The sequence below is a fragment of the Branchiostoma lanceolatum genome, chromosome 2 (genome assembly GCF_035083965.1).
Source record: "Branchiostoma lanceolatum isolate klBraLanc5 chromosome 2, klBraLanc5.hap2, whole genome shotgun sequence".
Lineage (NCBI taxonomy): Eukaryota > Metazoa > Chordata > Leptocardii > Amphioxiformes > Branchiostomatidae > Branchiostoma > Branchiostoma lanceolatum.
The window spans coordinates 32,471,256-32,489,364 of NC_089723.1; the positions used below are offsets into that span (position 1 = coordinate 32,471,256).

General features: G+C 41.1%; 2 protein-coding genes, 1 long non-coding RNA gene and 1 other non-coding gene across 25 annotated transcripts in view; 3 read left to right on the forward strand and 1 right to left on the reverse strand.

The window, feature by feature from the left end:
* Nucleotides 1-450: 450 nt before the first annotated feature.
* On the forward strand, nucleotides 451-2,884 carry LOC136426668 (indolethylamine N-methyltransferase-like). The gene is made up of 5 exons (XM_066415431.1): nucleotides 451-830; nucleotides 1,472-1,581; nucleotides 1,784-1,881; nucleotides 2,251-2,343; nucleotides 2,554-2,884. Exons 1-5 carry the CDS (start codon nucleotides 674-676, stop codon nucleotides 2,861-2,863), a joined length of 768 nt encoding a protein of 255 aa, XP_066271528.1. The 5' UTR covers nucleotides 451-673; the 3' UTR covers nucleotides 2,864-2,884.
* A 497-nt stretch (nucleotides 2,885-3,381) lies between these two features.
* Nucleotides 3,382-3,474, forward strand: Trnap-agg (transfer RNA proline (anticodon AGG)). The gene is made up of 2 exons: nucleotides 3,382-3,417; nucleotides 3,439-3,474. It is a non-coding gene; the product is annotated as a tRNA-Pro (tRNA).
* A 1,102-nt stretch (nucleotides 3,475-4,576) lies between these two features.
* The window catches only part of LOC136426675 (uncharacterized), a 46,922-nt gene continuing 33,389 nt past the window's right edge, over nucleotides 4,577-18,109 (reverse strand). Inside the window, exon 3 of the long non-coding RNA XR_010754316.1 lies at nucleotides 4,577-6,777. This is a non-coding gene — a long non-coding RNA (uncharacterized lncRNA). The remainder of the gene's footprint in view (nucleotides 6,778-18,109) is intronic.
* Nucleotides 5,578-18,109, forward strand: part of LOC136426633 (microtubule-actin cross-linking factor 1-like) — a 172,450-nt gene continuing 159,918 nt past the window's right edge. For 21 of the 22 annotated variants that reach the window (XM_066415311.1, XM_066415328.1, XM_066415316.1 and 18 more), the window contains exon 1: nucleotides 5,578-5,689. In XM_066415311.1, the coding sequence (XP_066271408.1) occupies nucleotides 5,637-5,689 (53 nt within the window). In that variant the 5' untranslated portion in view covers nucleotides 5,578-5,636. The remainder of the gene's footprint in view (nucleotides 5,690-18,109) is intronic. The other variant, XM_066415343.1, reaches the window with a different exon arrangement.

Below are 18,109 nucleotides of genomic sequence, written 5' to 3' on the forward strand. Positions count from 1 at the left end.
TCTAGAAAAACGGTGTGATGCTGATGTACAAAAATTCTTGAGTACTTGGGCATCCTCAAAACAATACGATGTTTTAAGGCTACAAAAACTTTGATTATTGCCTAACTTTGAGACGCAAAAACGTCTCGAGTCGTAAGATATTTTCTGCTTGAAATTTATGCAACATATAGATACATAAAATTAGACTCTACCAGTCTCCCCCGGTCGCTGGGAAAATAGTAGAAAATGGCCAAATAGAGTCAAATGTTTGAAGGGAGTCGGCTACGGAGAGAGGGTCAAATTCGCAAACTCGGTTGCGAATTTGACCCTCTCTCCGTAGCCGACTCCCTTCAAACATTTGACTCTATTTGGCCAATTTCTACTATTTTCCCAGCGACCGGGGGAGACTGGTAGAGTCTAACATAAAATAGCTACAAAATGAATGCTTACAAAGTTTGGGTTCTTGTTTTGCAATGATAGCCTGTGGTTGCTACCGGAAGTAGGTCACTTTTCGTGATTTCACCATACAAAATTAACATTATAAAATTACATGGTTAAATAGCGAAGCACACAAAAAATACAATTGAAACATGAAACAGGTCACCTTTGACGTGAGAACACGTGACTGCAGGTGAGACGACCTCGTCTAACCCCATTGTTGTTATGAAAGACGACAACTTGAAGGTCAGTCAAAATGGCGGACCCAAAGACGAAGCCGTCCGAACCAGGAGGGGAAATGTCCGAAGCCAGGAAGATGCTGAATATGTTTTTTGGCAACTTCGACGGGACAGACGACAGGGACTGTTTCCAAGTCTTCGTGATGAAACATCTTCATGAAACTTTCCAATCAGGTAACGTTACCACTGCGTAGAGTTAACACTGCTAATGTTACGGTTGGCAGATTGCTAAGAATGTATTAAAGCTACAAGTTGAAATGACGACGTAGGTTGATTTTGAAAGTCTGTATTTGTGGCACCGCGTTGCTCTAATGGTAGAAATGGTCCTGGTTGAGAACCGATCACCGGTTCTGTGGTTGGGATTGAGAAAAGAAGGAATATCAAATGTCGTCTTTCAGTGGACTGTAATATTCGGATCCGATTTCGTTCATTGTTGGAGGGGGCTGTACTAGCCTGAGTACGTATACCTTCCTAATTAGTTTCCCGGGGCTCCGATGCAATCCCCGGTAAACCATAACTGGGATGGCACCCTGGCTAGGTTATATCATATATCGTAACATTGACGTTGTAACGCTACAGCTCCTCCCCGACTTGAATCAACCAGTCCATATATCTGTTATCAGTGTAAAGTTACTTAGACGTGCACTATACATCCGAATAATCAGACAATACGAAAAAAAGATAAGTGTGTGCATAGTGGATTTGAGCCCCGGTCTTTCGCCTGTATAGAACAAGCCATAACATTGGAGTCTACACGCTTTATAGCGAGAGACACCCTATCCTGACATAGAGATGTGTTACTACCTGTGACACAGGTATGTTCCAGGGCAGTCGGCTACTGGACCTCGGTACGGGGCCGTCTATCATGAGTCTCCTCAGCGCCAGCAAGTACTTTCCCGAGATCACGTGTTCGGACTCCTCACAGGTTCGTGAATCGTGAACTTTATTTGTTTGTGTTTGTTTGTTTGTTTGTTTGTTTGTTTAGGAGGGGTATTAGAGTGTTTTCTCCTACAGTAAAACTAGAACATTGGAATAATGCTAAAGGTGTTCTAATAAGACCATAAATTAAGAATGGTGTCTGGCATAGAAAATACAATGACAACAACAATGTTTCCTGCACGTTTCAGGTTAACCGAGACGAGCTTCAGAAGTGGCTGGATGGCGACCCGGACGTGTTTGACTGGACCCCATACCTGCAGTACGCCAGCAAATTGGAAGGGAACAGGTGTTAATGACTCTTTCTACGCATTCAGATTAAGGACTAGTACTTCAATTCAAATCATGCCAAATACAGTAGAAGGCTACGTTTTATTGCGTGTAATGATAGCTCTTTCTCCAAGCTCGAGTCGATATCGACCAAATGTTAATGTATCACATATTCACACTAATCCTTTTTGCTTGAAAAAATAGACACGACCAAGAAAGTTTAAAACGTGGTAAATCAAATATGTGTACTCGCACACCTCTATCGTGGAAACTTGAAACTTCAACATCTTGGTGAATAAATAAATTAACATCTTGGTCTCGAATGTCTTATCATCACTACAGACCTTGAATCTAGGGCTTAATACGCTAAATATGCAACCTGTTTTAGCTATACGCCAGATGACATTGCGTCACGTGTGCGTGCTGCCGTCAAAGCCGTGATACCCTGTGACGTCACCCAGAGCAGTCCGCTGTCTTCAAGGTTTGAAAATTTCTACATAATTCATGGTACTAAAGCTCAAAGCCTGTGCCGTCAGCGAGGCAGAGTATTTAGAGCTATATCAATTAATAATCATGTGTAGCTGTCTTACAGAATTTAATAGCCAATGACAGCTGGATGAAGATGTGAAACGAACATGAAAAGACTCACTACATTATAATGCTACCAATTGTCCTTTCCATTTCATTTCAGGGTTGACCCTTTCGATATCGTCGGGTCCTTTTTCCACGTGGAGTTCGCCTGCGCGACGTCAGACCAGTACTGCGCAGCCGTGAAGAACATGACGTCACTCCTCAAACACGGCGGCGGCCTGATCATCTCTGGAGACTTCAAAAACAACCCCATCGCGGGAAAAGAGAATTTCTCAGCTACGTTTAACGCAGATTTATTGCGAGAAACGCTCGCTAGCTGCGGTTTCACTGATGTAGATGTCAAACTGACCTCAATGATCGATCAACAAGTCCCGTGCGACTTTTTCTTTGTAACTGCTAGAAAAAAATAAATCATTTCAACTCTGCTAAAACTCCACACCAGCGTTTGTGATCCGGACTTTGTTCATCATGATTTCTTATCCGCTGACATTTTCTTCTTTGTCTTGCTGTAAAAACCATCATTGGTCTGTCATTGATTTTATGTCTTTGATGTATCGAGTACCTTCTAAAGTTCCTAGTGTACATGTTTATGCTAAAAACTGCCGGCGTCGATGAAGCCGCTACCCTCTATAGCTCTGCTAAGGTGCTTCCTCGTCTTAAACAAATCGCCGAGATGTACCGAGAAACCTCCTTGGGTATATGTAGGGCCAAGTTAGAAAGTACACCATGTTTTAGATATGCTAATGAAATATCTAAGCTGACACATCCCCAGTGCATTGCCTCCTGTCAGAATGGGAAAGAACTGCAGAAGATAGTCACTTGCGGTCTCCTCCAAGCATCTGGTCCGCACGTGAGGCTGGCAGGGTTCAGCTAAGGTGACAACCGGGCTGGTATAAGGAAAGGGGAACAGCAGGAGCAGAGCGTGCAGGGCTCGTTGGTCTAGTGGCATGATTCTCGCTTAGGGAGGGTGGCAAACCATCTAAGATGCGAGAGGTCCCGGGTTCGACTCCCGGACGAGCCCGTCTTTTTGCACCACATCCTTATAGATATAAAATAGACATCAACTGAAGTTCATGTGTGCTGGTCTCTGAATATTGAATATGTTTTATCTGACTGCTACTTGATACGTTTCATATGTTTCACGGATACCTGTAATAAAGATATCTTAATCGATAAAGGGTAGATGCGACCAAATTCTAGGATCCCCGATAATAGTTTTGAAGTTGAGAAATTTATTACGACAGTCTAAAATTACGTCTGAAAAGGGGATACTAGACTAGTAATTGTTTTGTAAGAAATTCTCAAGTACTGAATCTTTCAATGAATATGTTGTTCTTTTTGTGCGTGTGTGTCCCATCTGTGAAGAGCACTGCATGACCTACATTGCTGACATGCAGTATCTACTATTGATAGAACTATGTGAGGTCATCATGATCAGTCACCAAATGTTCCCCGAGGGCACGACATTTGTATTGATTCTATTTGAATCTTGAGAACCATAGCTTTATGTACAAAGGAGTGAGGTAATGAGGCGATGGCATCTCTGTAAAATAGATTTGACAGAATGAAAAGTAATTCAATGGCTAAAGAACACGTCCGCTGTATTTTGCGGTGTAACGCCATGCCAAGGGCGTAGCCTGTAGTTTTAAGGCAGACATTCTGAAACTCAATCGAAATCGAGGATTATCATTGAAAATGTCTGGTGACCTATAATACATATGTGATAATACATATGTGTGTGTATGTGTTAGTCTAATCGGTGAGCCAGGTCGGGTTGTCGTTACCTTACTGCTCCGAAGAACCCCGATGTAAGCGACCGTAGTCTCCAACCAGACCCAATAGATTGCATAGACCGTATCCAACTGGAAGAAGGAGCTTGTAATGCAATCTTGGGTTGCAAAACGTAAGTACTGCCAGTTTTCTACGGCAACCTATAGATCTGCTTGGAGATTAAGCGACCGGTCACTAGGCTATCACCGTTTGCTTTCCCACAGTCAGAAACATTTTTGTGGGCCAGTTTGTCGACCCAGTTGTCTTGGCCTGATTGCCAACATGTGGTTCAGACTTCCTGCGGTAAATAGTAACACCCTGCTGTAACAAACGACAACACAGACACGGAGCAATCAGTTCCTGTACAGTTCCTGTTGTATCGAGCGAAGTCAATCTCCCACTATGTCTATGTAATGGTTTGTCCTGTGGCTCCGCGTACTAGTGTTCCAACGATTTATGTACAGCAATTAGCCAACCATATACAGGGACAGGGAGAAAACGCGTCTCTGTGACCTCCCTTAATAGATTTTGAGATTTATTGTACGTTAGTATATAGAGACTGTGCATCAAAACAATATATGAGGTTCAAATACAAAGCTGTCAACATGACGCATTTACGTACTTATTCTTATCTAGGGCCTTTATTTACAAGGCTTGTTATACATGGAGTATTAATCTCTGCTATATGTTATAGATCATTCATTATGCATATGGTACATAGCGTTATGTAATGTCATGTGACACGTAATGCTTTGTGTTATAGATCGTTACTAATTGATTGGACTAGGATCTACAGATATATAGATTATGACAAGATTCTTCTTTTGCGACATGAAACCAACTCTACACCCTGTATGCTGTACTCTTAACGACTCTCAATGACAAGCTGAACCCCTTAATGTATATACAACAAATGATACACACAACACAATAGGTCTTAACAACCGCAGAACTTTGCATATTGTTTCTATCGATATTGATCCACCGGCTTGTAATAGACAAAGGGTGTTGTTTTCCATGCAATACTTTATATACAAGACAAAGTGGGTGAGCGCTAGATCGGACAATTTTCCGTGAATAAATGAAGACTATTAAATTACCCATCTGTACACAGAATCGCAGTCAGTCTGGCATGACCCGCTCACATTTTACTTCCGCTGCGGTGATCCTAATGAAAGTCAAACCCCGCTAACTAGCTGGAACTAACTCTGCCGGACACACCGAGCCCACACCTCCCTGATTGCCTCTCCAGGCGGTTCAGAGTTCGTGGCATCCTTCCAGAGAGCTGTCGGTGCTTCATACATTATTCGGCGCAAGACGTGCGCGCGGATTGTATTAGAAGTCATGGCGAGGCGCTAGCGTGGACACTACATACAGTACGACGTCGACGTCTCGCGATCATGACAACGACTCATGGAGTTTATATTACTGAGATTCAGGATCCAGAATTCGCGTGCGATTACAAGGTAGGTTGACAGACACGGCGGTTTTATATTGCACGGTAGCATCGGGAAATCACATAATGATCTGTGTGACGGAATGTACCGACATATCATATCATTGGGAGGGAGGGGAGGGGAGTTGGGAGGTGGCAGCTACGTATACGCTATGTTCCTTGATTCGATTTTTGTAGTTATGTTCATGAGATAAGACTTGATTGTATCATAGTGTATAATCAATACCACACGGCACGGTTGAGGGAGACAGATGTTTTAAAGGGGTCATTGTTGCTGATACAAAGGTCGACTCACGGACTTTCACTTCCGCAAATATTTACTTTCACCCACCGCAGGTTATTGCGTCATTGTTTGATATTCAGATTTAAGGGTCATAAACGGGCTTCATCAGTACATATGATCTGGCAATTTCAAAATTATATTTCGTATTTTGTGTCATATGTATAGGTAGGGACTACTAGTATTTTAGGTTCACTACTACCACATTGTTGCCATGATTGACATAACGCTTATGATATCGCCACGTCCACAACAACCGCTCACTTCCTGTGCGCCCGCCGTATGATTGAAGACGTATATGATTTAATTTCCCGCCCACCCGGCTGCCATGGCGACAGGACGGTATCCGCTCGTCTGACACTGACAGACCCGGCCCGCCCTGTCTTCGGTAAACAGTCCCTGTGTGCCCGTTCAGCGCCAATCTAACCAAACGGCAGGTCGGAGGATGTTCAAAGCATCCTTAGCGACTCGGGGCAGCGCCTTGGAGACGCGCGTGACTCAGGCAACGGGATGGACCATTATTTCACAGGGAGAGGCTGCTTCGATATTGCAAAGAAACGTCTGCATGTGGTCTCATTAGCATCGATTCCATGTACCCCCTCCAAAATACAATTATCTATCAATCTATCAATTCCGCAGCGAACCCCAGAAAGGTATTTCGGCAGTTTTCAATCCTTGAACTACCTATTTTCCTTCTATAATGGTCAGTCCCTGGATGGTACGTCCTTCAGGCCTTGACCCTGGTCACGTGATCCGGTGAGTCATCAGTAGTGACTGTCATAAAGCTGTCAATTACAGCAGGATCTCTGTGAGAGTCACTGAAAAACAAGGGAAGATGCTGTTCAGAATCAATGGAGCGTCTGTAAATAAAAGCCATTATTTCCTTCCTCGTCCATTGAAAATTACAGATATTTCATTTTCGGTGACAGCAGGCCTGAATGGGAAGGATATCTCTGCTGCATGCAATAAAGCCTTGATGTAGTACACAAAAGTCTTAACCTCCATTAACATTAATCCACCGGGTTACATAAATCCGTCACTTTTAAAAACAGTGGGTTTGAGAGAATTCACAGTTAAGATATACAGGATAGGAGTGCAATGTACTGGGGGACGTTGGGTTGGAGATGTGTTTGGACATATCTTTTCAGGATGGCGGAATTATATACCTTGGTGGAATTATGGTAGTACATACATGTTACTATGTTAAGAGTAAGCTTCCGTGTTCAGGGGATACTAAAAGCGATTCGTAGATATCATCTCTATAGCAATACCCAAATGATGTTATTTCCGTCGTGTAATTCTAAGAAGAACTCTCTAGGGGGAAAATAGCCGATTTAATGATAGCTTAGTAACATATTCTTGGTGGTGCCCATAAATTGTTAGTCGTGGTAAGACTTATTGTGATGTGCGAGCCTTTCTTTTCTTGTTTCCCCCTTTTGGTAATGGGTAAACATTAGAGTTAATACTATAAGATTTGGAAAATCTAAAATCGTACCACATAGCGCGATAGAAATTTTACGAGAGTGAAAAAAACACTATTCTTGGATAGCCCCCTGACGTTTTAATTGGGTTATATTTTGATGTACTCTTTATGGATGGCTTGGGTTAATTGGTATAAAGTGACCGGGGTAAATGGAGGCCGGTAGGAAACGAAATTTGGAGATTTGTTTGGAAGAAGCTGATTATGGATATCGGCTTGGGCTGGGGGACAATCCCAATACAATACTGGACGTATCAGAAAATCACAGCTAATCTGAGCAGAAATGTTACTGTTTTTACGGAAATAGGCAAGGATAAGCATTTTCGAAACATTTAATTCTAGGCATGGTTCTATACACTTCCACCCGTTCCTAATAGCTGTTGTTGGCAAAACAAGCCTCTGTGTTGTGAGACAAATTGCGGTCTTTGTAACATCTTTGACCTACAATCTTGACCTCTGACATCCAACCAAATCTGCGCATAAACTATATTCTGATTTGATTATGTAATGTATCTACTCATGCATCCTAAGGACCTTTAACGATGTTTAACTGGGTTGTATGGCTAATTTCAATGGTCATCTACTAAGGATAAACTTTATCATGATATTGCTATGTGTAACTTTATTTATGTATTTGTGAAAATGATTTGTCCCAATGATTGTTGACTCTCGAAAATCACATAGGTTGCCTGAGAGGCTGTTAAGTGTACTGTAAGACTTGCCAGCAAATAAATAAATAAAAACATTCCGTGCATGATCCTCGATCTGCATGTTCACCACTTCCATATCTGACGACGCAGGTCAATAGTGCCAATGAATGAATGATTGAAGACCTTTATTGTACACATATATACCCACTGGGTTAAGTACCGGTAACAACAAAAAAATACTAAACAGATACATCTATACATGTTACGGGTAAGGTCAAAATCTCAGCACAAGCCTTCTAGAAGAATTTTGTCCACAAGAAAGAACGTTATTCTTGTGCGTTCCCCGACCTGCGTGGCACATTTGGCGTTCGTGTCAAATCCGTTAGGGGTACTGGTCGGATATTAAAGGTCATCCCGGACCAAAATGCAATCACGCGGTAATCTTCCCTGACCCAACCTCTGCAATACGTGTTATCATGAACGAGCCAAACTGCCGCCATTACTAGTAACGTTACACATACGCCCACTGGCACTGTGGCTCGAGAACGTTGGGCGATTCTGCTTTTTTTCTGTTCTCATATTAAAGATCCTTGTCAGTGTCAATGTCACTTTCCGATCATTTTACATGTCGTAAGCACATCCGGAAGTTTTATTCAACACCATGGCTTCTCGCTTTGTTCCTAACAATGTCGGACATTCACTAGTCTTATGTCAAAAACGTTTTTGTTTTTCTCCACCTGTATGCTAGAAGGTAACATGGTGTGACATAGATAAAAATTTCGAAACAACATGATAACATACGCCAAAAATAATTACTCAAGCAACTGGATAAAGTTTTGACAACTTTATCCAGTTGCTTGAGCAATTATTTTTGGCGTGCGTATCTTACTACCTGGGATGTCTAACTTTCATCAAACATGATAATATGTCGTAACATTTCTGAGCCCGATTGAGGTGACTACAAGCCTAGCGCCTAGAACAAGATAAAACAATCCTATTCTTTGCAATCGGAAAAAAAACGTCGTTTTGTTTCGATTGTGTCAAGTAAATTATCTGCAAAAACCCGGCCATCGATGAATCATTAGAACGTAATCTAAGACTCACATATGTTTAATTGTTCTGGGACCTCCTCTCACCCAATTGACATTTCGAAGCGCCTAATGATATTTTCATGACACCACCCGAGCAACTACATATTTTAACATCGATCCATATCGTAGTACAGTCATAGACGGATTTCTCTGCTCGATTCGCCAATTTCACGTGAACAGCTTTTAGAAGTTGTTCAATGCTTCTCCGCCCTTCCCAATCCTAGAAGATGCACACAGGGTCGCGAGGCCGTAAAATGTCCATTACTCGTGTCGCATATCAACTCGAGTCGTGACACTCTGCAGCTAATCTCCAAGCAGATCTATAGGTTGCGAAGACCGTATGAAACTGGCAGAAAGAACATTTTATGGCTTCGGTTGCCATAAAAACTCCCTCTGCCAGTTGGATACGGTCTTCGCAACCGGTGGGTCTGCTTGGAGACTACTCTGCAGCGGTATCTAGAGATTAAGACTTGGGATGTTTTCTGTCCTTACATTTGCTCCTAATGGCCCCCTACTACTGTTGTCGGGAAAATTTGAAAGTAAATTTATGTTCTGTCTTCTGCCTACCTACTCCCTTGTTTTAACCGTGAACTTAAAACCACCGCGAACATTCCGCTTTTACAGTACACGAAAGTAGTAGTAGACATCTGTCCATACCCTAGATTAAGAAAAATGCTTAAATCAAAATTAGGCTTGTAGTTTGGAATCTGACATGTTACTTGTTGTGGGTATGGTAGGTTTAGACCAAAAACTGATGTATCCTCCCTAGAATGAAATATAACTTGTATTTCAACGTTAACGGTATGTTTCAGCCCCATCTTTGGCAAACAACTTTCATCTTTGATACTGTAAAGCCAGTTTCCTACTTTCGTGGAAACCTGTTGATCTTATAGGTTGCAAACATCGAAAACTACAAATACAGTTTAGTAAGTTGGTTGAAGTACCTAGGCTATTGGTTTTCATGGATCGTCTGCATGTCCATTCGTAGAAATGTACAACGTCATATCTATTTTTGATATGAATTGAACCCACCCTTGTGTCACAGGCCATTGCGGTTTGTATGACATAAACTCCTAAAGTCCAGAAGGCGGTGTTATTTTCCACTAGATTATGTATCAATCAATACATAATCAACCGACTTTTTACAAAATTCTGCTTGTGGTAAATTTTACAAGATGTGTTTTTTAAAACAATATGATACTCACTAAACCCCTGCAGACCCTACCAGTGTATTCCCTATGCGTAAACATACATTTTTAAACGTGGATATTTTCGATGTAAATGAGGGTGGTTAAGCACGATATGAAGGCCAATTGTTAATAAGATATAAAAGAACACATAGCCAGAAGGTTTTTCTTAACCACCCTGACATTCTTTTTGTAATCTAATTTTTGTCAGGCATTGTCAGGCACATTGTAAAAAACACATAGGCTGAGGGTCACCTGGGGAATTTGGTAGAATACTGAACGTTTTGGATGCGCACGGGACTAGTGGGTACTTTATCGTATACTGGTAAAAATATTCATTTCTACTTCCTAAAATTACCATCTTTTGGAAAATAACTTCCCCCTCTGGACTTTAGGACTCCTTTAATCATACACGTAGTTGATATCGATTTTTCAATATCCCGGTAATTGTGAGTACCAGTTGCTACTGCTCACACCATGTCCTAGATGTCAGGCTCTTCACCTAGAAAACGATTTTACCAGACATTCGAACAGGTTTCCAGATCTGCTATCAGATGTTTAGTGCAATATAGCATGATAGATTTTTCATACATACAAAAAAAGATGCTAGGTGGCCCCAAATCTCCATTCCGTTGTTTATGGCCTCAGTACCAGCATAACAAAGCTGACACAAATCCAACAAAATTATCTTGAGTCGTAGGTGCGAACACACACACGTACACGTACACGTACACGTACACGTACACGTACACGTACACGTACAACAGTAACCTCGTCGGAGTATGAATGATACCTCATAGCAGGAGAAAATGGAAGACTCGAGCTGCACTGAAACACGGCGAGGCAACAGTTTGTCGTTACTGTGCAATAACTCAGCGTTATCCAGATCTCCAGACATATTGGTTTCGGGCGTGCTCCATGTTTCATGATAGCTTGAGTATATGGCCCATGGGGATGTTACACACCCAAATGAGAATGGTGAAGAAAACGACAAAGGAATTGAAACATCTTGATAAGGAAATCAAAGACAGTTCAGAGTGACAAATGTATGATATATAATGCAATTGAAAACGAACAAGCAATGATGTATGATGGGGTGAAATTAGATATCAGAAATAAGGGAAGCTAAATAAAAATCAAATTCAATTTGTATTATTTTTAGCCCTCTTCCCAGACCTGTATCTCAGGTTGTATTGAAGGACATTGACCCCTTGCTCCCCATCAATATTTCAGCAATGTTGTCTAATACAAACATATGAATGTATATATATTTAGATTTGACAGCTCTCACAATGCAAAAATAGGTAAATGCATAAAAGATTGCGTTGTTAGTAGATAACATAATGACAATCACGTTTAGCCCCACCTGATTGTATGAAAATATTATAGATTCACGTATGTTAGGCTATATTGTTTAGGAAGTAGAATCTTAAGATTCATTTTGTATTTCTATTTTGTAGTTTGTAGTTGAACGTACGAAAGTCACTTTACGTTTTGTTGTGTCAATAAATATGCCTAAATTCTCACGTAATGATTTAATAACCCAACCCCCTCTATCCCCTTAAGAACACGTCCCTTGCATCAATAGACTTGTAACGTTACATACAATAGTTACATATGTCTCGGTCGTCGTTATGTTACCAATCCATTTCTTATAATCACTTCATAGTATAGGATACTTGTTCGCCCTGTGGCAATGCATTAGTGAAAGCAAATGTACATTTCCCTCCACTATTTCTGTCTTCTTATTGACAGTTGAAACGAGAATGCATGAATAAGTCCCGGAGAGCGCGTCCCATTGATTGCCGGCGCCGACAATCTGACGTTATGATGACTTTGAGGATTACAGAAACGAGCCTTCACTATAAATCTTTCCTACACATCAACCCTTCACTGCACCACGTGCCACAAACGCTAGAGGCACATATATATAACAAGTCAAATATATAGGACTATGCTGATGTATCAGAAAGCCGTCAAAACCGTCAATCGTCCATTCGTGTGCCCAAGTAATAGTAGGGCATATACTGTTTTGAAAGTCGTCAGTAAAACAATATTCAAAATGGCGCCCGTTGAATGACGCTAGTACCTTCTTCAGTCGTTACAATCAATTAGTAACCCATCGCTTCAGTTATTCTCCGAGTTCCATTCAATATATTAGATTTGTTTGGGGAGTAACTTGATTTACGATTTCCCTCGGAAACGACGTTCAAAGAATTACCGATGGGTCCTGATATCGCCATGACAACCGCCACAAGGGAACCATCATGGTGATGATCACAAGAAGCTGAGAAGGAGATGGCTTGATACTAGAGCTTGATACCTTGCCCGGGGGCATAGTATAGTTTGTCCCCTCTACATACACTGTCATGATCTGTCATGGGTTTGGATTGGGAATCACTAGGATCGTGACCTGAATAACAACTGCATCATCACCTTTAATACAAATAATCGGACAGGAAAATATCTCCATCTGGATGGGAGGGCAAACATTAAACTGCATTGGAAAATGACTTCTTCATTTGCAATTTCCTGTCTGTATTGGGTTTTACTCTCTCCCCCCTCTCCGACTGACATCAATCCAACCAACAACGACCCTTCAACTCCCGCCCCGTAATTTCAGTTTTGCAGGGAGCAAATTAAACACAAGCAGCCGAACCGAATGCAGGGGCACGAATGATGAGTGCAATTTTACCGTGAGTTCTCGATGAATTCCCCTACATGTGTTTGGAAATCTCTTGGCTCTTCTGTCCTGACGGCATCGTCAGTCATCATGCCCATTATCGTCGTCCCTGGTTTCCTTCGTTTCGGTTGACTGGATTGTATATCAACCGTGGATAGAAAGACGAATGCGACATGTATTCACGAATTTGATTGATAGACATATATGTTCACACTTTCGTTTCTGATATGTAACATGTGAAGAAACTTGTAATTTTTCTACTACATGACGTTATATGCCTGAAACAGGGTGTAAGATTAATTAGCCGAGAGTTAAGTCTAAGAGATCTATTAAACTAGCAGGAAAATGTTTAGAAGAATGAATTGTTCTTTTAGAAATAAGGAAGCACATCTCCAGTTCATTCCAGGGAAATGTGAAAACAGCGCTGTTTCACTATCACAATCTGACATATAAGGCAATCAAAATACATCACTTGGCCTCCTTTGGCAAGTCATGCAGAAATTGCAATGTGGAAATACAAATAAACAGCCAAACAGGCAGCCAAATAAACGAACAAACAGACAGATGGACGGACAGACAGGCAGACAGACAGATAGACAGACAGGTATGCAGGCAGGCAGACAGGCAGGCAGGCAAGCAGACAAGCAATCAAGCCAAACTCCACACTGAGTGAAGTAAATATGCAGGATTCAAAGGCACCTGAGGACAGCGCCATGGTTGACTGGTTAGAATAGGTGAAGTCATTGAACGCGAATAACGTACTGACGTACTAACAAATGTCCAGAAGGATTTTTAGGGGTCTTTTAACTGTCACCTTGTTCCTATCTGCATGAGAAGACAACACGCAAACATATTTCTTTCTATTGTGATTTATCCATCTTACATCACATCACCCCAACATTTACGATGTCCTTGACTGACTGACTGACTCTAACATGTGACTAGGCAACTTCAAGCCAGCGTTTGTCGTGACTGCAATACTGCCGTGAGCCGCGAGATATCGCTTCAGACAAGCCATAATTTTTGGCATGGCAAATTTTGGCCGGTGTGAGCTTAATATGTTAGCCATGTCAGGAATCTGTTACTGCATTTGGCTGTCTTTTATCTGTCATCAGATGATCACATTAAAGGATAAATCTAGCAAGGACCACTCCTCGTGGGTCTCATGATTCACTTTTCTCAATGTGCTGATAAGACGTTTCCACAGTAATACGCTGCAGGATATATCTTTGTGTGATCTTTTAATGCAGCGACGTTTTATGGCCTTCTGCCAAACAGATAAAGCGCTGGACTGAGTGATCAAAACTCGTTTTGATGGTTGAATACGGCACAAACTGGTAGTTGCGGAAAAAGCTAAGAATAGGATATTCATAGATATTCACCCTTGAAGAGTTGAGACCTGTAAGAGAAATTGAATTGTGTCCTTTACTGTACCCACGGCCACCCTCGCCATGCAACGTACACTGCCTGTTGTACTCTTGTCGTTTAAAAGAGGTCGCTTTTGTCACGTAGTCTGTAAATTTTACCTGGTGACCTTTTACGTGGCACCGTGAGGGTGTAACACCTAGGATACACCTGAAGTACGTGATTACCCAGTGATAACAACTGATTGTACTCAGGTGCGAGAGGTGTGAGTGACAATTGAAGCCAACAGACTTATTCTTAAAGTATCACTTCTCAGGACAAACTTTATCTTTGTTGGAAGGACAATCAAGTTGTATCGTTTGAATTATCACCAGTGATCTAGAGACAGCATAGTGCGGATTTTACACTTCTCAAGCTCTCTACTGTTGAGGGGGAAGGTGAGTAAATATTCATAAATCGTGTGAAATTGTTGGTTACGGTTTGGCCGGATTCCGTGAGCCAACCCCCCTATTTTCACAGTAGTATGTGTTGTACTGTCACCCGGTATATTCATATATGAACCCACCCGCTCTTCTCAACAAGCACGCGAGGTGTGGAGATTCTTATTATGGTTTACGTAGTAATAACATGGTGGTTATGGTTTGACGATCACTAGACTTAGAAGACAGACTAGGCAACGTTAAAATAGTCTTACAGTAACGCTTATAACATACGCTAAGACACAGATGGTTGAGTTGGCAATACACCTTGTTTCATGAAATGCGCGCCCTCTTTTACAACGACGTGAATTGCTTATCACAACGCCAGTGATAAGCAAAATCATAGACTAGAATTATGATAAACTTTGTTACTTTGTTGTCCGTGTTTTGTAATCTGCAGGTGGAAAGTTTCATTTCCTGTTAGGCACTGCCCTCAACGCAAACATAGGAAAAGTCAAGACGTCCCTCACTAAAGTTTAGGCTCTTAACGGTCTTTTTTGTTTGACGTGCATAATGTAGGTACACAGTAAATATAAGTCTTTGTGTTCGCGTCGGCATTTCCCAAGATTAATGGCGATGGCGTTACAACTGTAAGGTTGGTGGCTGGGGCTGTTTCAATCATACTCCATTCCTTCACTAATCATCATTGCGCCTGTTACTTCATTCTTTCGATCAGGTTATTGCCAAACCTCCTTGTTTCAATTCGTCGTCTTTCAAAATCTATCTGTTCTCAATCTATCTGGATACAAGTAACGTTATGTTGTCGCCGAAAAGATCTAGAAAACAACAATGTAAAGCAGGTGGAGCCAAAACGGTACATGTGTTATCACGAGAGGACGTAGTTGCCGGGTTGGAGAGAAAAGGACAAACAATTTCCGACGGAGTAATTACAGTTATATACAGGTGTGAGTAGAAAGACATGCAACATCGAATTGAAGAAAGCAGACATCGAATTGAAGAAAGAAGGAGTCCTGTTTGACAGATTCCACGTGGCTGAATCATAACATTACAAGCTTTCATCATCCAGACAAAACGGTACGTTTTCATCAAACATAGCATGATCATACAAACGTCAAATGTTGGCGTTGTTATTGTTCCTTGCTTTTATTTCTGACTTAAACATACAAACCAAAACAACCGAATTAGGCTATGACTATACTACGCAAAAACAGAAAGTTTAACAAGGTCTTCGATACAGTAATTTATTTTCATTTCTGCGTTAGGTTTGCATCGTATTTTAGAGCTGCACTGCGCCAAGGAGGTTATATAACCTCCGCGCATGTTTCGAAAATACTTGCATTGTGGCTGCCTCGCCAATCTGTAAACATTTAATCAATAATTGATAATTACATTATTGATTGATTAATTATTAATTGACTTCTGGTGGGATGAATTTCTCACTTGACCCACTTTCTGAAATACAAACATGGTGTAACGTTCTGTCTGGAAGTCGTGTGGTGTGAGAATTGTTACCCTTTACAGAAGCCTTTACTTTGGTATACTTCATGCATGATTGTATATATACTGTATATTATATATGCAATATTTACAATATCTGAATACATTGTCGTGCAAAACATTAACACTTTTCCCCCTGTCTCAGCAAAGGTGGAGGGGTTCCTCCTTTTTTCCCTATGCCCCTCAAGAGTGACTCAGGGCCAATTTCCGATTCCAAAATAGCCCCGATGTTTGAAAACGTGATCGTGTTTTTGCAGTACCCAAGGTTGGGGGATGATATCATTGGTTTGCAGGGTCAGGAGGTCAAAGTCCGTGACCCTGGGTGGCTGTTACATCCTGCTGTCATCACCCACTAGACGGTGGTCACACGTCCAGTTTTTGTTTACAACACGTCTGGGGACGTCCAGACCACTTAAGACTACTGGTCACTACTTCAAATCAAAGTTTTCATCTTTGTGCTAAAGCGCAACGGGGAATGTCCAAGATGTGAAAAACACAAAGGATAAATCTAGCTGAGGAAAACATTTCAATCAAGAAATGAACAATATGCAATTTTCGTTGGACTTGAATGTCTAGTGTCTACGTACCCAGAAATCATCAAGCACAGGAAATAATGTCACATATTAAAGATACAATACGAATAGGAAATTACGTGATACGATTTCCTTCTTTAAAACTTACGTATTATAGAAAAAGGAACAGGATAAACGTTAGGCTCTTGATTGGTGGATTATTGGTGGTTTCCCCCCACCAACTACAATCTCCAAATATGATTAGGGATCGGTCCCCAGTTGACATTGTGTTAGTAAGTGTTACTCACGAATGCAGCCAGCAAAGTGGAGATGAATCAGTATACAGATTCATCAGCAGTGTTGTGTTTTGTCAGAAGAGTGATACATGTATCTATGATAGTTTGTCATCATTCATGTGCAATATCGTTTAACGGACTAACCGATTGCGAAGAGGTAAAAAAAGATATCAAATAGGTATAAACATGTAGATAAAAAACACTATAGATTTTTGCAGAAAAAAACATTTCGATGATTGTGTGAAAGGGATGGGTAAGGCACAAAATCATGATGTTCGCAATGAATCACACCATATAAAAGAACGACTGTTCATGAAATATCCCTACTTTTGCACATTCACGGATGAACAAAAAGCTACCTTTCTCTTGAAATCACAGAACCCACAAATACTAGAAAAAGTGGGACTTTTCGTCTTCCACTGCTTCCAAAAAAGAAGTCAAACCCAGCTAATTTAGATATAGCCAACAATTGTATATAGTACCAGTAACCTATTGTTACAGCAAAGTCAGACACAGTTTACTGACGCATGTATGTTTTTCCTATGTTTTTATCATGTATTTGCAATTAGCCCACGGGCATGAATTTGCAATAAACTTCTATTATGCTCGGTAACCATGTTTATGCTCTTGTACCTTTTCTGCTCAGCAAGACCAGCAAGAGACATGATCACAGCGTACGATATGAGCTGGAATAGAAATAAATCTATCTTATACTTATGTGAAGATTTTCGAAGCATACTCGATCAACTAGAACCGTTGTACATGACTCAAGACTACCAGTAGTTGAGTCATGTACACGTTTAGCTGATTGTTATTTTACGTCCATATCAAACATATTGTATTTTCCCGGAACATTTAACAAGTAGCCCAACTAACGTTCAGAACTGCCCGGATACATGTCGGTACACTTGGGTAAGACGGCTGAATAACATACAATAACGTATTCAAA